The following is a 24,311-nucleotide window of genomic DNA, read 5'->3' on the forward strand; positions in this document are numbered from 1 at the left end:
CCCATCTCCTAGTCACACCAAATTTGGCTAATTCTGTCCAAGTTACTGGTTTTCTGTGCAATGACTGAAAATTATTTCTAGTTTTCCTTGTTTCTCGAAAGAAAAACCTTCCAAGTATAACAGGTTGTTAAATTTAGTTTTACGAGGATTCGACACTGCTACTTCTAGACTTGTTTTAAACTGGAGGAGGCACTTAAGTTATGCTATGTTGAAACAAAAGCAGAACACGTGCTGAGTAGCTCTTGCGCTATTCTTTTGTATGTTCAGGAGACCCAGTTACTATGAATAGCCCTTATTTTAGAAATAGGTCAGTTGTCATATATAGATGTTTAAATGAACCATACAAAGCTCACATTGGCTCTTAAAAAAACATTAGTGTATCTACTAGTAAGCGTAAAGCGATAATAGCCTGAAGATTTGTTTCAATACAAATGATCTTTTCCTTGTTTTACAGGAAAATCTTCACTGACGATTCAGTTTGTGGAAGGACAGTTTGTTGATTCATATGATCCAACCATAGAGAATAGTAAGTAAATAACTGACAAGCTGCTCCTGTGTACCTAACTAACTTGTATCAGCAGCCACTGTGGTTATACATATTACTTATGTGGATATTTACATATTGAAGCTTATTAATTAACTGTTAAGTTTTATTACTCTTTTAAACCAATATTTACTGAGCTTACAGTATTGCAGCATGGAAATCACTGTGTGCATATTTCTCCAAACAGATAAGTTGTCCTTTAACGCTAAATGAAAGAAAACCTAGTCAATCCAGCTACAGTGCATCTCCTTCCTGTATTATATGTAGTTGGACATATGCTTCCCCTGATATAGTCGAGGCACTTGAGGTTAAGTATGTCGTACCTGTATGAAAATGTGCCACCAGGTGCAAGTATTACAAAATCTTAAATGTCTCATTTGATCAGTATATCCAGATGAACACAGAGCCAACAATACCAGTCAGGAGCAAATTACTACCTTAGAAGGCAGGCATGCTGTGGCCATGATAACATGATAGTCTTTTAAATTACTTGTTTCCAACTGCTTGATAACAAACCTAGTACACAGTCATCTTGCTGCAAGTACTGGGTAGCTGCCTCCTCAAGTGCCTTTTTTTTCTCTTAGCCGTTTTTTTAATATTAGTGCCTTTGTGAATAGCTAGCATAGCGGGTAAGTCAAGATACTAATACTAAAAACGCTGCCAAGAGCAACAAGTCACTTAAGAGGCGAGTTACCCGGTATTCATTACAATCTCACCACTTCTCTTTGAGCTAGCAGTGGTCATAAAGTACTTGAGCAGCTGTGGTGCTGGGCTGAGTAACTTGATCGTATTGGCTCCCTTTAATCCTGTGGCAAATAAAACTTTGATTTCCTGATTGTCACCCTGGGGTTTTTGTATTTTAATGACTTCTGAAATGCAGCGGTAGCACACATTTTTACTGTCTCGAACTTGTGTAGTAGGATGTTAAGCCTCTGTGATACTCTGGAAGTTTGAATGAAGTAATCAGCAGAACAAGGTTTCTTTTGGATATATGTGGTAATAATTACAAATCAGTAGCTATCAGGATATTTTACTCAGGATTATTTTATTTTGTAGAACTAAAGTTCAGATGCTACTCTTTGGAGAAGCTCTAAATTTGCTGTAGTGAGTCAGGGTGGATAATTTGCCCCTTGACCAGAATGATCTGTTAGTCCTTACACAGATGTCATTAATATTAACACTTTCCTTCACCCCTTTTTACTTTATTGGAATTATAAATCAGGTTTGTTTTGAATTAAAGCTGCTATTTTAAATCTTAGTATCAGTTGGGACAGGTTATTTTTCACTGTCTGTGCTATATAAATGCAAAATATTTAAAGTAATCTTTTAGTTTTATGCAGGTATATGGGAATGAATAAAGCTTGAGAGATGTGGGGGTCAAAGTCTCTCCAAAATATTGAGCCTGTATCTTGTTTTAGGATTTTGACACCGTGGTGCAGTGTTGGCTTGTTTCATCCTTTACAAGCTCTTGTTGTCCACAGAAGCTAATTGTCTGTAACTGTTGTTAGTAACTCTGTAGTTGTGTATCTTGCACTGGTAGCATTTGTTAGCTATATGAAAATGCACTCTGGATGAATTCTGTGCTTATGTGACTCTTGTAGTCTGCACTGCTTTCTTGATCTGAACTTGAAACATGGAGCATGTCATGGCCATGAAAACTTTGTTGGGTGGGGGCATCTTGAAAAGGCTTAACTTTTCACTTCATTTCCTATTTGTTTGGAAAACAAACAGCATTATTCATTTGGTGAAAGTCTTCTGATCTGCAGCATGGCTGGAGGAATTTACTTTCTGAAAGGTAGAGAATTGAAGGGCCCTTCTTACGTAAGAACGTGTTGCTGGGAGGTAGGGATTGAAAACGTAAAAGATATGCCTTGAGGCATGAGTAGGAAATCTGTCCCATCCTTAAGCCCAGTAAGGCCTGATAGAGAGTTTTGAGAATGCTCTGTGAAGAACAGAAGAGAGAACACTTTCAAATTTACCACTAAAAAGTAAAATATATAGACGGTATCTTTTTTTTGAGAAAGACATGCGAAACTCGTTTTGTTTGGACTAGTATAAAATAATTCTTTTGACTTAAGTTCCTAATCTTTTTTTAAAAAAGCTTTTTCCTGAATATAAATCTTAGATCAATCCAGTCTTTTGACACTTGCAGCTGTGTGTTTCTTCTTCTGTGCAGGGTCATAAGATGCAAAGTATGTAGTGAACTCTTTCATTGTTTTCCTAGCTTGTAATTTCAAATCTGTTTGACAGTGCTGACTAAAGGGTTTGAGAAGTCCAGATTCTTAGAGTAGGGGCAGTGTCTTCGAATTTTGCATTTTTCCAATGCTTTATAGCAGGGTATAAAACGTTTTCAGTTTAATCTAGTGATTGGGTCTACTGTAGTGTCACAAAACTTGGAAATTAAAAAATACAGGCTAAAGAATAGTCTGACCTATGTGATTTCTGTTTTGTCTCCAGAAAATTGTTACTAACCGTTTATTACAGTATTCTGGCAGTGCTGATGAAAGGGTGGAAAGCTGCAGTACTGCTAGTAGCTTAATCTTGATGATTTTTGTCTTCAAATAATAAAACTTGCACAAAAAAAATGGAGTCTAAATTGTATAGAAGGCAAGCTATAGTTAAGCTCTTAAAGGAACAAGTTCCATAGCATCTAAGCCTTGAACAGTAGGAATAAGACCTTATGTTCTAGTAGTTTCATTTTTCAGTGTAAAAATCTCTGCCTTCTTTGGAAGTGGTAAAGGGAGAATAAGCTGCATCAGATTTCACTTAGTGTTTGTACAAGGCAACACTACTTCACTGCTGTATTTCCTTTGCTTATATTGCGTTGGAACCACAAAAGTTAGTTTATTTAAGTTAATGAGCGTGTTGAATTCAGTTGCTTTTACTAAACTTGTGTGTCAGGAAGAGTAACTTGTAGTGTTTTGTGGCATTAGCAGAGGTGACAATTAATAGCTTAGCAAAATAGAATTTCTCTTTCTGAATGTGCCAAGAGGAGGGACACCATGATGGGTGGCTGTTCTTGAGACAGCCAGGTTGAGAAACTAGCAGAATGATTACTTGCAGGAGTGTTGGAAAAAGAAAGATCTTTGCAGAGCAGGAGCGTATTCAGGGAGTTTGTGTGGATGCTGATGGGGCCCTGAAGGCAGATTAGCTCAGATGAGCTAAGACAAGAACAATTTAAAACTCTAAACTGGAATAAAAACTAGAATCTTAATTTGGAACTCAAATAGGTCAGAAGGAATAGATAATGAAGATGTGTACATAACTCCTCCCACCCATCTTTGCAGGGATGTCTTTGGTTATGATTAATTCAGTGATTTTTGTGTTGCAGGAAAGCTGAGTTGCCTGCATGAGTCTTAAAAATGTTTTCTCCAGCTCCTGTGAGGCCTGCCTGGCAGCTTTCTGCTTTTCCCTGCAGTTTCAGAGAGCCTTCTAGCACTGTGCTGCACCTCCGTGGTCTTCCTTTCTCCCCTAAACAGGCTCAGTAGCTCCCTGAGGGAAGGAACAGTCTCCCCCAAGGGCTTCCTACCTCCGTCCCATGTTTTTAAGTAGATTTGTGAGTAGAAGCATATTAGAAAGGAGGGGGGGGAGCGGGGCTGGAGGCACCCTAGTAGTTGTGGAAGAGATACCTATGGGTTTAGATGGGTCTGCTAGAAGCGTTTTCAAGGCTAAACTTCTTCCATGCATGTCACGGCACCTGCACTGGGAGGGTGAAGTAAATAGCTGTGTTACATTACACACCTCAGTGTTGGAAAAGGTGTCCTGCAGATTAGTGATAGGCATTGACTTTGGAATGAAGACAAGTAGAAAGGGCTGCAGAAGGTAGTAATGAGGGAACCCTGAACGAGGTGGTTGTATTTAGCTACCTGCATGTCATGGCACCTGCACTGGGAGGGTGAAGTATGTGTCTTCCCAGGAGTTGCTGATGAGCAGCCTTCTCAAGGGGTGGAAATGAGGCTTCTGAGGAAAATTAAAAATAGCTGTGTTACATTACACACCTCAGTGTTGGAAAAGGTGTCCTGCAGATTAGTGATAGGCATTGACTTTGGAATGAAGACAAGTAGAAAGGGCTGCAGAAGGTAGTAATGAGGGAACCCTGAACGAGGTGGTTGTATTTAGCTACCAGCCAGCAGCTCTGTGGGAATGATGTTACACTACTCTCGTACCTTTACTCAGTGGCGTAATTGATCTAACAGTTTGCATTCATATGCCTTACCATAATGGGTTGTTTTCACAGCAGCTGTCATTTCGGTTGCATATGCAAATAATTTCATTCATGTTAGTCTAATTGAAATATCCTTGATCTTAAGGTAACGATTATCAGCAGCTGATGGAGTTGCTGCGTAAGTTACACTTCTGCTGAACTCTAGCAGCATTCAGGGCTGTGCTCTGCATGTAATTTTACCAGGACTTTCTCTGACAGTAAAATGGCTTTAGCTCTTTGCAGCGCAGCTGTTGACTGCTGCAGCCTTAGCTGCATACGTAGATCTGTTTGGTGCTGTGCTGCAGTTTCAGCAGGGCATCAGAACTAGGAACAACTGTAGGTTAAGGTAGGGTTTACAGCTTCCTTCGTATAGCTACACTTGAGTTGTGTGTTGCAAGCTGTAAGCATGTCCTGTTCTGAGATCTGTGTGCTTTGTGGAGCTAAAACAGGTTTTACCCATGCTTCAGCTGATGAGCAGCGTTTTGCAGATGCTAACATTATGACCAGGACTGCAGAGATTGCTCAGGTCTGCTGAAATCTGTCCTTGGCATACCAGGAAGAGCCATACTGAGCCGTGATTGTGTTATCGGTTGTTTGCACAGGACAGCAGAAAGCAATGTGTCTCAGGATGGTAGGTGATGGAATTGGAAGTGAAGACTTCCTCTGGATCAACTGGTGTTATTTAACATCTTTGTCAGAGACATGGATGGTGGGATGGAGTGCACCCTCAGCAAGTTTGCTGACAACGCTAAGCTGTGTGGTGCAGTCGACACCCTGGAGGGAAGCGATGCCATCCGGAGGGATCTGGACAGGCTGGAGAGGTGGGCCCATGCCAACCTCACGAAGGTCAGCAAGGCCAAGTGCCAGGTCCTGCACATGGGTTGGGGCAATCCCAATGACAGATACAGGCTGGGAGGAGAATGAATTGAGAGCAGCTCTGAGGAGAAGGATCTGGGGGTGTTGGTTGATGAGAAGCTCAACATGAGCCGGCAGTGTGTGCTTGCAGCCCAGAAAGCCAACCGTGTCCTGGGCTGCATCAAAAGAAGTGTGACCAGCAGGTTGAGGGAGGTGATTCTCCCCCTCTGCTCTCGTGAGACCCCACCTGCAGTGCTGCAGGTCTGGAGTCCTCAGCACAGGAAGGACGTGGACCTGTTAAGCCAGTCCAGAGGAGGCCACGAAGATGATCAGAGGGCTGGAGCACCTCCAGTACGAGGACAGGCTGAAAGAATTGGGGTTGTTCAGCCTGGAGAAAGGAAGGCTCTGGGGAGACCTTATAGCAGCCTTTCAGTGCTGAAAGGGGGCTACAGGAGAGAATGGGAGGCTCTTAGGGGTGGAGTAATAGGATGAGGGATAATGGTTGTGAGCTGAAAGAGGGCAGGTTTAGATTAGATATGAGGAAGAAATTTTTCACTGTGTGGGTGGTGAGACACTGGAACAGGCTGCCCAGAGAAGCTGTGGATGCCCCATCCCTGGAGGTGTTCAAGGGCAGGCTGGATGAGGCTTTGAGCAACCTGGGCTAGTGGGAGGTGTCCCTGCCCATGGCAGAGGGTTGGAACTTTAAGGTCCCTTCCAACCCAAACCATTCTGTGATTCTATGACCAAGGGGACTTGTGGATCATAATTTAATACAGCTCCAGGTTTTTCTCAAGATGGAATTCCTACCAGGAATATTTTTTTTAAAAAGCTTCAGCAGTGAGATGGGAGCCATTAATTATGACTGCATCAGAGCAGATTTGTGTTCATGGAGTGGGCTGTTCCTAGTGCTATAAGCCTCTGCGCTGAACTAACCGTTCTGCTCACCCCGTCTGTGGTGACTCCTCCACTGTTTCCCTTCCCCTGGCTCTGTCACACTCTGCTTCCAGTACCGATGCTGATGATAACTTTGCTGGGTCTATTCTAGGCTTCTAGAATAGTCTGAGAAAGCTGCCATCTGTTTCTTTTTAAATATTAACTTCATGAGGCTCTTGAAGCTACTTCGATTGCAGAGTGCTTTGATGTGTATGTGAAGTGTCAAGAGACTAGAGACTGTTACTTTTAATACACCTGTTAATGCAGCACCTCTCCAGATGAGTCTGTTTTCTCTCTGTCTTGAAGCAGTGATGCTGTATACAGCAATGCTGTGTGTTAACATCTGTTCAAACAAATGGTTGCTTCTGTCCCCACTGCAGTATTCATCCAGGGCAAAAAGCTCTTGTGGGTTCTTGCTTCATAACCCTAAAACCTTGTGCAGCAATGATAACAGCATCCAGACAGTGACTTGAGGGCAGCTCAGATGCAAGCATGTGTGCTAAAGCGGCTTTCTTAGGGGATAGGATAAGGTAGGAGCTCCCTCTTTGAGGCTCCATTTCACATGGCACTGGTGAGTGTTGTAATGGTGACTGTAGGTACACTTCACACAGTTTGTTTAGACACACTGTGTTAGTTTGACTTTGCACTTTGAATTGCTCCTTTTTTTGAAAAGGGTGCTTTGATTTACTAGATGGGCTGAAACCTCCAGTTTCGGATATTTCAGCCCACTTACTTGAGAATACTCACATTGTGGAGAGTTGACAGGGCGGCAAGCATTGGCAGGAAGGAGGAGGGTTGGCGAACTTCAGCTTCTAGGAGACCCTGTACAAAACCCAGAAGGCGTAGGCAGGAGACTGCGCAGCAGGATCAAGAACATTCAGCTTTGCAGATTTGGGAAACTGTTGCCCAATTTAGGGCATGATGAACAGGTCACTGGGGTGTTAGTTACTTTACTGCTCATCACAGCCATGAAATACAAAGCTGCTTACGACTGCTAGTGTTGAGGAAAACCACCTCAACCAGAGGACAACACAGACTTTACTCAATATTATCAATATTGCCCAGTAATTGTGCCTTGGGTGGAACACTGAGGCCAAAGGGAAGCTCTGAAGCCAGATTTGTGTGCTCTGGTTGGTACACGCAGTGCTCAGTAGTACATCATTCCTACAAGAGCTGTGACACTGTTTGCTTTTTGCAGTTGCATAATACAAACACTGAGTAAGATTCCTCTGCTCACAGCACATTGGCATTTCATGAATCTGGGGAAGAGAAACAACTCTCACTGCTTTCAGGGACTGAATGTACTTTCTGATCTGAGGACTAGATAGGGTGGTAGCAACATGGTGAGCTTCTAGATAAATTCTCATTATGTATGTTTTGTATATTCGTAAGTTAGGCAGTGCATAGTTTAGCCCCCAACTAATTTTTTTTTTAATCCAGATCATTGCCTTATGATATTTACATTCAAGAAATTGATTTTCTAAACTGCTTGGAAACTGAGCAAAATATTCGATAAGAAGTTCAAAGTTAGCTTTGATGCTAATTGTATTTAAGTGTCTTGTGTTACCACAAATTATAGCTGCCTGGAAATCTCTTAGAAATGCATTTAAAACCCCTTTTTGCTCTTTCCTTTTAAGTAAGTAAAGAAGAAACTGCTGAATCTGATAGGAGAATCTTCTGAAATTTGAAGCTTTAAAGTAAATTTGAGTTTCATTATCTGCACTATACTAGTTAAGAGTACAGCTGCCTGATCTAGCCTTTGACTGCTACTTTAAAGCTGTAACTGTAGTTCTTTTTTGTAGTGCTTTGTCTGACCATGGCATCAATGAGTGACTTCCGATTCCTTGCTTGTGTATATTTCTCACATGTTTATGTATTTCTTATTTGTTCTAGCTTTTACAAAACTGATCACAGTAAATGGCCAAGAATATCATCTTCAGCTGGTTGATACTGCTGGCCAAGTAAGTTACCTTTCTTTCTTTGAATCTTCCTTCAGAGTTAAGACAACAGGTATTCATGCTGCTCTAGAGCTAAGTTGGTAGCAACCATGCATTCAAACATGAAGGTTAATTTAAATGTCTGTGCCTTGTTGGTTAGTCACCAAAGAACCATGTTTCTGTAGTGTTTATTTAAAGGGTTTGTTTTGGTTTTTGTTTTGGTATTTTTTTTCCTCCTGTCTATTGAACATATGCCTAAGAAAGTGCAGAAGGAACTGCTTTAACTCTGATCTAACAGAAGTTCAAAAGTAGCTTGCTTGCTATGTATGGACTAAGCTGGCAGTCTTGCTTTAGATGGAAAATGTCACTTCAGTAAGCCATGGAGAAGTTTTACATGACTTTTTCTTGTGTGCATGCTCCATCTATGCCACTGTGACTTGTATCTATGAAATAGTCATGGGGAGTAGGCAGAAATGTATAAGGTAGTACTTAACAGGCTACCAGTAAATTACTGCAGTTTGTGTATATTTTTAAGTGATGATTCATGAGTAATTTTGGGCCTTCATGTAACAACGAGGAATGCAGGAGGAGGCAGTGAACACATGTCCTGTGGTATGGTCAGTAGCTTCATGAAGTACAGGTGTTCATTATATAGTGCTGCTTGGCTGACCTTCCACTGCACATTCCGTGTGTCTTTTGAAAGACTCTGCATTAGGAAAAAAAACAGAACAGGGACTGTTAAACCCCTGTATATTTATCCTAAGCTTTTTATTGCGTACCTGTTCTTACCTTCCTGAGTTCTGATATTATGCCTTTAGGTGTTCCCAAGCTATGAGTAGTGTTAAACAACCTTAATGTTGTAAAATATTCTGCCAGTACTTCAGACTTTAAAGCTGCAGGACACTTGCTCATAGCTGAGAGACTATTCAGAAGGGTTGTAACCTTCTAGGTGTGTTTGATTGCTTTCTTTGCAGGGAGCTACGTGACTTAATGCTGTATTTATATGGCATCAGTTTGTGGTGTTAATCGGCGACACTATATCCACTTAGAATCTATCGGGGTGTCTGAAGTGAGTAAAAACACAATACTGGCCACACGTGTTGGGGCAAGATTGTTTGATGGGGAATATTCTACAGAGGACAGCAGGGTTGAGACAGGCAGGCTGTGAAGTGTGAGCAGCACAGCAAGTTCCATAGGTTTCACCGTGTGGCAATATAAGTATGCTTGCCATGCATCTCAAATTGTAGCATGATAATAAAAGTTTCTCTTTGAGGAAGAAATGGCCTTCTCGGAAGGCAGTATAACTTTGCCTCTATTGCAGACGTTTATTTTCAGGGTTAATTTAACGTTGTACGGTATTGTAAAACCAAAATAACCTATTTCCCAGCCTGTGGTTATTTTCAGATTTGATTCTTCCTGTGAATGACTTGAACTTTTAGTTCTGGCTCACAGGGTTAGGGGAGAGAGAGAAAGTTGGGTTATGGAGGGTGTGGCTTGAAAAAATTTCTTTTTCAAGTCTGTCTTGCTTAATAATCCACAGAGACCCCTCCTGTATATACAGGATGGCAAGGATTATATTGTAGATTTGTTATATAGTTGAAAACTTGGCTATGACTTGACAAGTTATAGCTATGTTCTTTTATCACTTGGCAAAGTTCTTAATTGGACCCACAGGTTCCAGGAAGCATAGCAGCTTTTTTTCCTTCCCCTAACAAGATAAAAATGAAGTAATGAATTAGAAACAGTTGAGGCTACGTCACTTATTTTTCTTGGTGCTCCTCTTCTGTCTCGTGCCTCTTTATCCTTCATGGTTATTCAGAGTTGTGTAGTCGGTTAAACGGGAGTCTTGGTACAGGGTGACAGAAGAGGAACACAAACGGAAATCTTACCTAACGGTGAATTCCAGCCGAGGCAATCCTGAGAAATTACGGGTAAAGTCAAGAGACTGCAGAGTTGCACTTTCACCTGTTTTACACGCAGACAAGCTCAGATCCCTTCTGTATTGACTTTGGGATTACACGGCCAGCTGAAGTGGAAGTTTGGCATTTCAGTGAAGATGGGGGAGGGCTGCCCTCAGTGTGTAGCAATAAAGGCAAATAAGGACATCTTTTGTCAAGTGTTATTCTTTCAGACATTTTTGGCTGAATCTGTGCAGTTGATTTATAACGGGTTTTTCCTCATTTGCCAGTTCAGTTTGATTCCTTTTGGCTGTCTAGGTTTAAACTGCGTGATTGCACTGCTCCATCTGTTCAGTCCTGACAATATACAGAGAGGTTATGTGATCTTAAGCTAAAATTAACATCTTAAGAAGCATAGGTTTAAAAATTTGAGAACATTAAGTAGTATGGCTCTTGTCAAAATGGAAATGTTTCCTGGGAACATCTGTTAGAACAATTTACATTTTTAACATGGGATTCATAGTATTTGTTTTGCATTTCCTGCAGTATATCGGTGTTTTTCATTTACCTCCTTGGTCAGTTCCTTTTCTACAGGGTAATAAATTCAGTGATTAAGTTTCTGAATTGTTGTTTGTTTTTTGCTTTTCTTTAATTAAACACTTGCTTGATGTAAAATTCTAATTGTTGTAAAGCAACTAATAACTACATATCTTGCATGTGCAGTTGATCAGCGTTAGTTAGTTGGTGAGCCACTGTTATTCGCTTTCTAACAGAACCCTTGAGTACTTTAGATCCAATCAGTGCCACTGGAAATTGTGAGCTGCTAGATCCTGTTGTCAGCTGTTGAAATTAGGAATTTGAAATGTATCACTAGCAAGATAAGAGATGTAATTGCTAATTAGTGGTAGGGCAGAGTGGATGTTTAGTACTATTATAAACTGATAATTAAGCAAGGTAAGAGGATTGGGGATAGCTTTAGCTGATCCATAGCCTTAGAGGGAATAAGCCAAAAAAGCTATAAATTGAATTTTAGAGTATACAGACTGACTCAGCTTTCTCTTAATTTGGTAAAGATTCCACATCTGGCATTATGATGAAAAAACTTAATTCTGAAAGTTCTATAAAAATGGCCCTGTACCTCCTGTCTTTCAAATAGGCCAGTTTATCTGCTGGTGATCTGCTAGCATCAAGTTCTGAACTGTAAGTAATTTTAAATGCAATATTCCTTTTGCAGGATGAATACTCCATATTTCCTCAGACGTACTCCATAGACATCAATGGCTACATTCTTGTTTATTCAGTCACGTCAATAAAAAGGTAATAAAATCTGTTGTGTTCTTCTGCTTCAGATATTAACTGGATATATTCAGGGTTCATCTCCTGTCTCTGCTATATTTTCTTTGCATGTGGTTAATTCATTTAATCTCTCTATCCCTTAGAAGTAAAATGGAAATAAAAACTTCCCCTCACATCCAAATGTCACAGGCACTTTGCAGACTAATGTGCAAGGTACCATGTAAGAAATGAGACAGTGCAGAACTACATTGTTTTAAAGTGTAAGTAAAAGTATATAGAATGATTTCAGGAATAAGTAGAGGCCATTGGTCTAGCATCAGATACAAAACCAGAATTAAATATGAACCTAAAGGGCACATTTATGGTGTAAAAGTTATATTTATGTGAAGAACCCAATTAGTTGCTAGATCCATCCCTCAGCCTTATAGCTCACTACAGTATTGAGATTTCCTTGACTTCTCGTCTTGGATTGTTCTGGTTAACCATCAGAAATTTTCATATAAATAGCAATATATTGCTTTTGGCCTGTAAACTCACTCTTGACGTGCTGCAGCAAGTAACCTTATTTGAAAAATTTCCCAGAATATCTATTTTATCCTTGCTGTTAGCTGTCCATTCTGACGTGAGGACAGAGTCCGTTGTAGCTCGAGTCATTTACTTGAAAGATGCCTCTCAGCCTTCATAAGGCTTTGTCATCTTCTGTTATTTTGTCCCTTCCTCTGGTCATCTTGCTTTGTTTAAATACTGGTCATTCTTGAATAGTTTTTAATTTTCTAATATTGTACAGCATCTTTGTTAAGACAGCCAAAATAATTTTCTTGAATTTTTGTTTGAGCAAAATGATTGAGACCTTAGACCTCTCGCTCCCATCAAGTAGAAGAGAAGTTGATGCTTGCCTTCTGCTTGCAAGGAAGCTGATCAGCTTTTTGAGTGCTGAAGTGTCTTCTCCTCTGAATCAGACAAAACTGGTTATTTCATGCTCTTTAGTAGACCATCATAAAATACAAGTCAGACAACTTGCTTGTTGCCTCTTCTGTACTTCTCAAAGAAAGGATAAGGTCTGGTTACAAACTTCAGTTGCTTGCAAGGTCTTTAATGTTAAACAGATTTTCAGTCCTTCGTTCCTGGTTTACATTTTTAGTTCTGAAGTAGTGGTCTGGAGGAAATGCAACAGATGCCAGGCTTTCACGTGCGTCTAGAGATACTAACCTACCTAACTTCTTTTGTTGTTAAAGATCAGAGGTTCAGTGTGGGTGCTGAGTAACTTGTATTAAATAGGAGTTAGTGTTTTCATCCTTAAGTAGACACTCCTTCACTCCTCAGGTGAGTAGAAAAATGCTCAGTGATAGGTGGTACTGTGAGGACAAAAATGTCTTTAACTAGAATCAACATGGGCTGCTTGGAGGCTGCTGTTCTGTCCTTGGCAGCTAAAGGCCATGTTCTTTTTCAGCTGCTCCAGTTGTTGCCTCATGATGTCTTGAGCTTGGCAGCACAGATGAAGAAATGAAAATCTGTTTTCTGTGGTAGCATACAATCATTTAAAACAGAAACCAAGTTACGGTGAGAATACTGCCAGAATGAGATATGTTAATGCTGCAGGTAGATCCTCTTTTCATCAGTATTTTAGTCTTGATCAATCTATTCCAAGTTTTTTTGTTTCTTCCTTTAAATTTCCAAGTATTAATTCAATTTTGTCTTGTTCAATTCCATATGTTCTGCGTCAAGACAGTCATCTACAATACTCTGGTAGCTTAGATGACTTGCCCAGGCAATCACATTACGGTCGCCACCTGTCTTGACTTCTGTCAAAGTGTGTATATTGATCTGAGCAGGGGTGAGAGCTTTGACAGCAAACTTAATAGAAATGCCCTTTTAAAATTATAGTCTTCCCTGCTAACCTCCAGTGGGAGGCTTAAATGGGACTTGAGTAAAAGCTAATGCCCTACATTTTTTGTATTCCCAGGCTCTCAGCAGCAAGGTTACTGGAAGGCTTTTGCTCTAGTTCAGCTTAATTAAATTCCAATTTTGTACCTTGCTAGGTTCCATTATTTTGTGTAACATGTTTATCTGACAGACAGTAATTATTTTTTGTTGTATTTCACTCATTGAGCTGTTTGTTGTAACGCTATTTGCTTGACGGAACTGGAAAGGACCTCTTAGGGTCTCCAATCTCTCTGTTTCATGACTTGATGTGATGATGCTCTTTTTGGATTGGTCAATATCTGTCTTAATGTGTGCCCCTGCTCCTTCTAGCCTTGTTAATTTGAAGAGCTTTCTAGAACAGTAAATTGATCTGGTCAAGACAATTTCTTTGCTGGCAGTTCTTAACAACTTGTTTCTGTGTCAGAATTGTATTTGGTTTAAGTAACACTTTTCTTTTGGTTTCCACCTTGATCTGTTAACAAGTATCAGTTCTTTGGTTTAGTATTTTTACTAAAAATGGAGCTCATGAACTCTCTAGGCAAGCAGATAGGTACACAGAATTGGGAAATGAAGAGCCCAAGTTGAACGAGAGCACTTTGCAGCATCATGCACTGGAACCTCGGCTGAGCTCTTGCCAGGGTGCTGTGCTGTGGCGTGGTGTTTCTGTGGCTGTGCTGGAAACAGCACAGCTAACAGTGGAAAGGAAACAGTCATCATTCCGCGTTAGTGATTTGGTTATCCTGTGGCTAGTACGCTAAATCTTTCCTGTTGCTTCAGACTGAGAAATAGTTTTGCGGTCTGTAGGAGATTTTTTTGGTAGTGTTTTTATTCCTCTTTCGGTTTGCAGGGTCACCTAGTTCTATGTGTAGCAGGGCCTCTCAACTTTGTCACAACCAAACTCCATTTCACTCTTATTTTTGAAACTATATGAAAGTCCAAGACAAGTTTTCAAGACTATAATTTCACCAATACCTTTTCAGCATAACCTCTTATAACCCTAAGTCCTTTCATTGATTCCACGTTTTTATGTAATCTGTAGTATCGTACTTGAGTTACTAATAGTAAGTTGTGCCAGACTAAGTCGTGCCTTTTTTTTGTACAGGACTCGTTGTTGTGATAGAATATAGTAAAATTATTAGCTGAACACAGAGAAGTATGGTGCTCTACTGTCTCAAAAATCATTGCCGCAGTCAGACAGATTGACCTACTTGACAGAAAATCCTTCTTAAATATGGTCGTGTTTATTGTTCCGGAAGTGAGAAGGGTTAATGATTCAAATGGCTTGGATAGTGGTTTTAGGCACCAGTTCTTTGAGAGCTCCGAGTTGAAAATGTGTTTGAGTGCTGCTCCATTTTAAAGTTTCAATTCTAATTGAAGTGCAGTGCAAGTCAAGCCACTGCTGTAGCTAATGACCTTGGAAGTTGGAAAAGTTACTGTTACTTTGTGTTCTCTAGTTGTGCATCTCATCTGTGACCCTGTGCCTTTCTCTTTAAAAAAAACTGACAAATTGTGCACTTTATGTACCAGCGTTTTTTCCATAGTGTAGTTAGAGGAGCACAACATCTGCTCTTCAGCCCCATTTATAGCTTGTTCTCAAAAGTACGAAATGTCAAATACAGTGGATTTTGTTAGGGAGGTTTTGGCTTCTTGGTGTTTCACAGTACTGATTCTTATCTCCCATCATCCAACCTTCATGTACATGGTAGGTGAACAGACAAGTACTGAAATAGTGGTTATTCCAACACCATCTTGCAGGTCAGTTTATTCACTTTTCATAGGAAACTAGAATTTAGGCGTTTTTTGGCTTTTACATAAATAAAACTGAAGAATTATATATGAACTAAGTGTTGTTAAAAAAAAAAATGTATTATTTCAAGATGGAGTGTCCTTAACTAAATACTTTTTATTTGAAACTGCTTTAATTTGACATGCTCATCCAGGATTGTTGGACTCTAGCACTTAAATTTCTTACTACAGATACAAACCAGATGAGAGGTGGGAGGGGCTTTTATTAGTGACTCTTTGTTAGATGCATCAGTCCTGGGTAATGTTATTTATTTTTGCAAATACCATAACTGGGGGGGCTAAAACAGTAGCCGTAGGCTAGTCTTAGCTGCTTCTGGGACCATTTTGTCTGTTGTACATGAATCGGTAAGACTTTGGGCATCTTTGTAGTTCTTCCACTATACATAAAGTTTTAAACACAGCAACCTACATGTGCATTTAATTGCTTGTGTATTGGGTATTAAGGATAAACATTGGAGTGCATGTGTGACTTCATCCCTTTATTTTGCAGTTTTGAAGTGATAAAAGTTATCCATGGCAAGTTATTGGATATGGTGGGAAAAGTCCAGTAAGTAGTGACACTTTCATCTCATTTCATTGCAGGCATGTTACTAGTACTTTGTTCAGTATACTATAACTGTTCTGAAGTTCTGAACTTTCTTTCACAGAATACCCATTATGCTGGTTGGAAATAAAAAAGACCTGCATATGGAACGGTATGTGAACTCCAGTATGTGTGAAATGCAAGACAAAAAAAATGGCTGCAATGCACTGGTTTTGTTCTTGGCTTTCTGTAACGAAAATCAGATTGAAGGTTAAAATAAGGTACTGGCAAAGGAATTGTGTCCAGAATGTGAACTAGGAGCCATGAACTTTGGTTGTAGTGTTGACTTTTGCTATAAGGTTCCAAGGAATGTCATTTAACACTTTGTGGTTTTTTCACAACAAGTAACAGAAACGTATTTTTTACAACTGTAAAATACCAGATGATATGACAGATTATTAAAACAAAGCAGTGCTTTGGGACAACTGCTCTTCAGGGTCACGTAGGTGTTTTACCTGGCCCAGTAGTGTATTTGACAGCAGACAAGAGCAAATGCTCTGGATCAGACTTCAGAAAACATTCCTATTATATGCATTTATGTGCTTCAGTACTCTGAGGACTTTCTTGAAGTATCAAATTCCAATTCTTTTGTAACTTATAAGGAAACATAATTTTTTTTTCTTTGGTCAGGGTGATCAGCTATGAAGAAGGGAAAGCTTTAGCAGAATCCTGGAATGCAGCTTTCTTGGAATCTTCTGCTAAAGAAAATCAGGTAACAGATTTAAGATTCACTTTATTTGAATAGCAATGTAATGGAATGACTCGTAGTTTCACTTAACAAATGAAGCTAAAGTATTTGCATGTACTCTACAGATATTTTGTGTAGATGGTTGGAAACAAAAACGGCTGTCTGCATTCAGGTTTCTGCATATGTTTTTCCATGCAACTGTAAATGGAAGGAGGAAGTGAAGAGGTGAAAGTTCAGCTTCACTGAACATAGCAGAACAGTTAGTGATGAACTAAAACTCAGATCCACGTGGTGGGTGGAACAGGGTTTGTGATCTGCTGCAGTTACCTTAAATAGGAGGTCATTGTGGTTATAGAGGAGTGAGTTGGTGTAAGAGGACGAACCTTGCATTTTGAGGTGCTAGGCAAGTCTTGGTCTCTCTAAGGTGGGGAACAATCATGTAAGGGGAGGAGGGAGCTCAACAGGAAAGTGTTAGAATACAGCAGAGGCTGTCAGGTGCTCCTGTGATACTGCCATAGTGAAGTTGCAGAATCTGACCCAATATAATCTGCACACATCTACATTTTTTGGTTTCCTATCACAGAAAGAAAGTGTTTAATTACATGGTAAATAATATCTTATTCTGGGTTGCTCTAACTAACTTTCTTTAAAATGCCTCCTGAATACATTCTGGTATTTGAATTTGTTGCTGTGGCTGTTAATAATACTTTGTCATTGATTGTACACCTTACGTATTTAAGCTACAAGAGCCTTCTAGTTTGGGCTTGAAGTAATGGACAACTGCTCCTGATTGCAGGAGGAGCTGTCTTTTTTTTTTTTTTCCTCTTCCCCCCAGCTTTTTTAATTTTTTTTTTCAGCACCATCAAACCTTTTGGTTTTTGAACATACAGGCATATGATAAGGTCAAAAGGACATTGTCAGGCTAGTTTTAAACAAATGAGTCCTTATCCAGAAGAAACGTTCATTGTCTCATATTTAACTTAGCATATCACATCCTTGCTCTCCTTGATAATGTCAGCACGATCAAAAGGGCAATCCTATGGCTAGGACAGGACCTGTTTAAGAAGTGTCTTCTTTCCTTCTTCCCCATCCCCAAAAGCAAAACAAATAGCTTTTGTCCATTGTCTATTGTTAACCATTCTACGAGTTACTTGAGTAAAGCTGGATTTTCCTTGGGAGAAAAACTTGGATTTTTTTTTTTCTCCAAGCGTGGGATACTTGGAGTTGGTTTATCAGTACTTCTGTTTCTGGCTAAGACTTGCATTAACCTTGTCAAAATTGGATATGACGAAAGCATTAAATTTCTCAGGATGTTCTCTGGAGTGCTGGAGAGTGTCAAATGTGTAGCCAAGGAAACAAAAGACAGTGTAAAGAATAAACCAGTTAAAAGCATCTGATTTTTTTTTTTTTCCTCCATTGTTTTAAATTACTTAATACTTCTAGATTAGGTAAAACTATTGGCTGTAGTGTTTTTCTTTTGGCGTATGTTCACAACGTGTAACAGTGTAGCAATTCATATCTAGCGAATATCTTATTGATAGCTTTTCTGAAGTTTGTATTGTTCTTGGTTCAAGAAAAAAAAGTTGGGTGTATCTATGCGAGGAAGCTGCAAGCTTTATATGATGCTTGGCGTGTCTTGCATATTAATTTGGCGTGCTAACAAAGTCCTATTGACTGCCATGTATTTGTGTCTGTTCCTTGGTCTCATACTGTCTGTATTAAGTTATGCTGCCAGCTGAAATTTATGTAGCAAACTTTGTAGGATCCTTCAGGATAGCAATCGCAGGTTACTGTAAATTCTGTCCCTCTGGAGTCAGGTGCAGGTTATTAGAAACAGGTGCTTGAACACAATTCCTCCTTCATGCCTCTTACATGGTACACTTGGTACATTTCTCTGGCTTCAGAAGTTTGGGAGATCATATGTCATTTCTGAGATGGGTGCCCACAGCGTGTGACCATCTTTCAGGCTCTCTGGTGTGCTTCCTTTGGAACCTTGGGATGTACCGAAGTGTGGAGAAGCCCAAAACAGGGGCAGCTGCCTTAGTCTTTGCACAAATGGTTGTGGAGGAATGCTCACCTCTGAAGAGGTGAATATTGAGCTTTGAGAGCAAAGTGTGGAGTCCAGATCTGTGAGGCTCTAGGGGTAATAGGAGACATCAGGTATATAGCAAGATGGGGTGGTGTCCCCTAAGAGTTAGACCTGGAGCACTTCTGAACTCGTGGTTATTTCCCCCACATTCTAATTTGATGGTGAGATCAAAACAGCTGATACATAGACCTCTATCAAGACAGGGTGTCTTCTGTTACTCTGAAACTGTCACTGGTTGGGGGAGGAAAATGGTTTATTTTGAACTTGGTAACAAGGCTTGTTGTCGTTCTCCTGGTTCTGAATATTCACCTCATGTAAGTCAACATTACTGGAAAAAAGTCTGATGACACTCTTTTCTTGGAAGTTCATCCAGATCATCACCTGTACTGGCTTGGTACAGCAAATGTAACTTGTCTGTCAAGATTAAGTCTAAACTCCATCCAAAACTGCTACAGATTCTTTACAGAAAGCTAATTTGATGCTTAAAGGGATGAGCTGGACAGGATTGGGAATTTAGAGCTTAAGAACTTGAGCAGAGAGTTCCTGCTGGGGGAAACCCTGTTAATCCTTTCTGAAACCTAGCCATCTGTATTTGGTGGACGTGGAGCAAAAGTATGACAATTTCTAGCCTGCTGGTCTTATACAGATTAGGTACAGGGTTTCTTCACAGCAGTGAAGAGGAGTAGGTCTTCTTGGTACGGGGATTAGCTAATTTGAATTGGGCTGACATGGTCTATCGTTTATAACAGATCTGTTTGCAATGAACTGCTGAAACTAGAGAACATATTCTCTGTTACAGGCTCTGATCACAAAGGCTCCTTTCCCCCTAAAAGGAGGTGGGAGAACGTTGACTCTAATCCCTTCCTCCTTTGGCCAAAAAAAATTCCTGTTTGGAGCATCTATGGGAGTCCTAGGAGCATATCCCCCTACATTGGGCAACTAAAATAGTTCTATCAATTAACTGCAGCAAATTAGACCTATTCTGCCAGGAGTTATCAAAAGTTACCACATTTAGGAAATGGCATGACTTTGAATAGGTGGAAGGTGAGAGAGGCACTCAGAGCTGCAGTGAGGGTAAATGGTAGCAGCTGGCAAAGAGGTTCCAAGGTCAGATATATTTGAGGCTGTGTATCAGCTCCTTCAGACTCGGATGACCTGCTAGGATTTGCAGAGGAGCCTGCGAATCACCAGCATATCGGTCATCTAGGGAAATCCCTGGGCTTCGAGATGGCAATTCTGAGACTTAATGGAAAAGATGTCTTTTAGAGTACTGCTGGGCTCTTAGTGGCATATCTTCCCAGGCTGCTTAATTATTACCAGATATGTTGAACTGCTTTGGCAAACTTCAGGAGCTTTGAGACTTTCTTGTGGAATTCCCTACTTTGTTTCACCTAAGCCATCGTATAGTACTTCATCTTAATCCCAGTACAATAAAGTGGTAACGGTTTGAAATGCAACCAGAATCCAACTTGGTTTTAAACCCTGTTGAAGTTGGGAGTCAACTTTTACTGAAAAAAATTAGGAGTAATGAGCAGCCAAATTGCATTCATGCAGTTATGCAAAATTCCTTAGATAAACTTGTTCTAGAGAGGGCATGAAGTAGCAAAAAATCTGCTTACCGAAACAGAGCTGTCTCTCCCAAGCACTTGGGCATTGCTTCATTTTCAAGAGCAGCTTCATCTTCAAGCTCAGAAGATGCAGTGCTCAGTAAATGCTTCGGAGTGGTTTGGGATCTTCGCCCCTCTCGAGGGGTCTGGCCTGTTGACCTGGGAGAGCGTGCTTGGACTGGGGGGTGCGGAACTATCTGTTCTGCTCACACCAAGGGACACATCTGCAGAAGCAGTTGGTCCTCTGGTGTCTCTTCCACGGTGCTAAGCAGCACGTGTTGTGCAGGCTGGCTTCTATTTTGTTTCCTCGGGGGAGAAAGGTAGAGGAAAGCCAGATGGCTTTCTGTAGGCTAGGTGTGACCCACATTCTGTAACTGGGCCATATGGAGACAGATGCATATAAATCTGGCTGCGTTGCTTGTTCCTTGTCACCAAACACAGCTTCCTGTGTTGTTTAAAAGCTCATTCTAAAATTCTTCAGCGTATTTGGGCTGATTTACAAATTCCTAAGTGTTAACTGCAGGACAGTGACTAAACCTTTTCAGTGAACACACATTTTCTGTGAAATGAATTAACAAGCCCTGTGAACTCCTACACTTAGTGTTTCATACAGCATGGCTTTGACAGAGCATGTAGAGCTTCTTGGTTGTCAGAATAAGTTGTGGAGGATTTTTAATGGGTGCTTTTGAAGCAGGGGTGTAAAGAGCTTGTGTATTAATGTGAAACCATTGAAAACTTCAACTCTTAAGTAAGGAGATGTTGGTGCAGTGTATTTGTAAATCAGTATATCGCCAAGTTTTGACTAAGGGAAACTCTTCATTAGTGGAACTGGTTTGTTTGCAACTGCAGTCTTCACCATGGCTCTCCTGGAGTCCAGTTTGCCCAGGAAATGTGTTGTATCATTACTGGACTAATGAGCCACTTCGGTCAGATTCTGTTGGGATTGCAGGGAAACTTCCTTATACAGAGGAATACTCTTGTTTCCAGCTGGAGTATTTTAAATAGTTCCAGAGATGGTACTGCACACAAGCAGTACAAATATGGAAAACTTTAAAATTCAGTCTAATCTTGTTAAGATTGTTGGGGGACTGCTTCAGTCAGTGGGATTAATTTGGAAGTGATCCAATTAAGAATTATACCTTAAGGAGGTGGAAAAACATCTGTCAGGTCAGAACACATAGTCGTAAATCACAGGGTGCTCTTCAGCCTGCTGATTAAAACCAACAAAACTGCTTTTTTATCCTTTTTCATAATGTGACTGCTTTTATATAATGAATATATTTACCTCTTAAGGAGCGTATGCTTGGAATTCATGACATGGATGGCTAGAGGTTAGATAAACTTCAAATGGCATGTCAGAGATGATCAGGAGACCATTTCCAAGTTGAAGATTCACATGCCAAAGTGCTGATCATATTGGTGAATCTTCAGCTTGAAAATACTGTAGAGAGGAAGAACACTTTGGAATTGTCCTGGAGATTTTTTTTTTTAAATTCTTAAATTAATTCTAGGCAATCTCAAATGCTGCATGTTGTAGTTTCTGCATATTTTAATGGAGGCTGTATAACCCCCTTCTCTTGAAAGGACTTTGTCAAAGGATATTACTTAATATTAGACAGTGCTGGTTTGGCTCATGTTTTTCCCTCGTGTTCTTGCATCATACCTTAATACTGGTCTTACCTATAGATAAAATGACTAAATATACAGTATTAAGGTAACCCTTATACTGGGCTGTGTAAAGTCAGTGTTTAGAGTTGTAAAATCTCCTGCCTTCTGTAATTACTTGGAATCTTAAAGATTACTTAGAGGAAATGAATTGGTTTATTCTCTGGAGAAGCACGGCATCAAAATCTTCAGTGCTGTCAGTCAGTGCAAGCTTACTATTTAAATAAAGCCGAATTATGGTTATTAGCTCTATTGTGACTATGGCTCAGTTTAAACTTGCCCTCCTAGCAGTGGTAGAGAAAATAGCTGAGGAGCGCTGTGGAGTGGGGGTTTACGCTTTTCTTCCAAAAGGTTGTGTTCAGAACTGAAATTACTGCATTTTCCCTCTTTGATTCTGGAATAAGCGTTGGATGTGCGTTTATGTGCTGGTGTTGCCAGTAAAACTGCTAACGTGTTTTTAATTGTTTTTTTTTCAGTAAGTGGGCAGTTTTTCTTTGCCTGCTAATGTTGTGCTCTCTCTTTGCAGACTGCCGTTGATGTTTTTAAGAGGATAATTTTGGAGGCAGAAAAAATCGATGGGGCAGCTTCACAAGGGAAGTCTTCATGCTCAGTAATGTAATTCCGCTGCAAAACCTGAAAACACTGGGAATACATTCTACCTGAAGAAGCAAAACTGCCCATTATCTTTAAGGATAAACTATGCTTCTTTTTTTTATTTTTTTTTTCTTCTGTTAACCTGAAAGATAAACAGTTGGTTTGGAGCCTTTCCCTTCAGATTATGTTAAACTCTGACTCCTGTGCAAATGGCTTCACTTCCATTTTCAAATTTTAAGCAATCATATTTTCAATTTATATATTGTATTTCTTAATATTATGACCAAGAATTTTACTGGCATTAATTTTTCAGTGTAGTTTGTTGGTTAGAATAATCATCAAAATGATGCATATTGTTACACTACTATTAACTAGGCTTGGATATCAGTGTTTCTTTGTGTTAAATGTATACTTGTAAATAAAATAGCTGCAAACCTTAAATGTTCTGTTTATACTCTTTTGTTGATTGCTGCATATCAATGTGTTTTTTGTGAAAAATGTTCAGCTGCTGACCTTATGAGGAGGCGTGAGGCCCTTGGAGCCAGTGGATTGTTTGGCTGTTGCTTGGGAAGTTGATTGTGAGCGATCTGAACCATTTTTGCTAGTAAAACGCGAGGCTGGCTGAGTAGTTAGCTGTGCCTTGTGCCGGCTCATGGGAAGAGGCAGAAGCGACACCTTTGCTTTGGAAGGGAAGGCTTGGGTTTTCTGTCAGACAACCTGCACTGGTGTTTTTTCCTCTGTCACTGTTAAGAGTTGTGGAGTAAAGGATATGCAGAGCTCTCCCAAGAGAGGGGCCAGCTTACACCTGCGCTACAGACTGCTCACGTGGACTTGTAACTAGGAACGCTTGCAGGATGGAGTGGATTTATCTAGGTCACAAGCGTAGACTTGCTAAGAAAACTGTCATTTAAAATGAGTTGCACATCCTGAACAAACTGATGCAGGTTTTTTATCATGCATTTCTGCACTCTTGCATCTGGATAGCCCTGGTAGACGCGAGTAGTCTCCTGGCACCTGGCTGTTCATAATGTTGGGGTCGCAGCACAGCTCTGGGCAGCTTCCCCTAACCAGCTGCAGGTTTTTGTTTGGCTTTTGGACTGGGGGCTTAACAAGCTGTACTCTCTTAAGTCTGTAAACAAACTACTTCAGCTATGTATTTTTTAAAAATGTTCAGTTGACCTACTTTTTGTTTCAGAACAAAACCCAAAACAGCAGGAAAAATTAGGCTGGTTTGGGGAGCAGTGAATTCACTGAAGTGTTTCTCCTGCATTCTCGCGTCCATTTGAAAACTTAGTTGCCGACAGGAGTAAAATGGAAGGGAAGCTTGCAGTGTTTTTGCAACCAGAATTAGCTTTTGCATTTCGGTCTGTCATAAAAGACAGAAATTCAGCATGCAACACTGGAAAGAGGGTAGTTTGGCTTATAGTGAAGTTGCTGAGGGTTCAGAAAATGGTGCTGTGGAGGAGCGGAACAGTGTGCGTCTGTGTGGTAGCATCCTTCATTGCCTAATGAGGCAATGGGTGACTTGTTGCATGACCAGAGTCCGTCTATTTCATCATGGACACAATGTCATGTGGTCGGCATCAAGAGGTAGAAGTGATGGAATAACAGAAACCTTAAGGACCACATTTACTCAATTTTTTTTGTAAAATAGTAGCTGCGCGTGTACTGGCGACCAGTCTAAAGCCT

At 40.3% G+C, this 24,311-nt stretch overlaps 1 protein-coding gene across 1 annotated transcript; it reads left to right on the forward strand.

Annotated features, from left to right (window-relative positions):
• Positions 1 to 454: 454 nt before the first annotated feature.
• RHEB (Ras homolog enriched in brain) lies at positions 455 to 23,058 on the forward strand (the record flags this gene model as incomplete). The annotated part of the gene is made up of 7 exons (XM_010083720.1): positions 455 to 526; positions 8,430 to 8,497; positions 11,606 to 11,688; positions 15,887 to 15,943; positions 16,044 to 16,091; positions 16,610 to 16,691; positions 22,555 to 23,058. Coding segments are annotated over 7 exons (503 nt in total), but the record flags the coding sequence as incomplete, so codon positions are not given.
• Between the last annotated feature and the right edge of the window lie 1,253 nt (positions 23,059 to 24,311).

The sequence above is a fragment of the Pterocles gutturalis genome, unplaced genomic scaffold, assembly GCF_000699245.1.
Source record: "Pterocles gutturalis isolate BGI_N339 unplaced genomic scaffold, ASM69924v1 scaffold5565, whole genome shotgun sequence".
NCBI lineage: Eukaryota > Metazoa > Chordata > Aves > Pterocliformes > Pteroclidae > Pterocles > Pterocles gutturalis.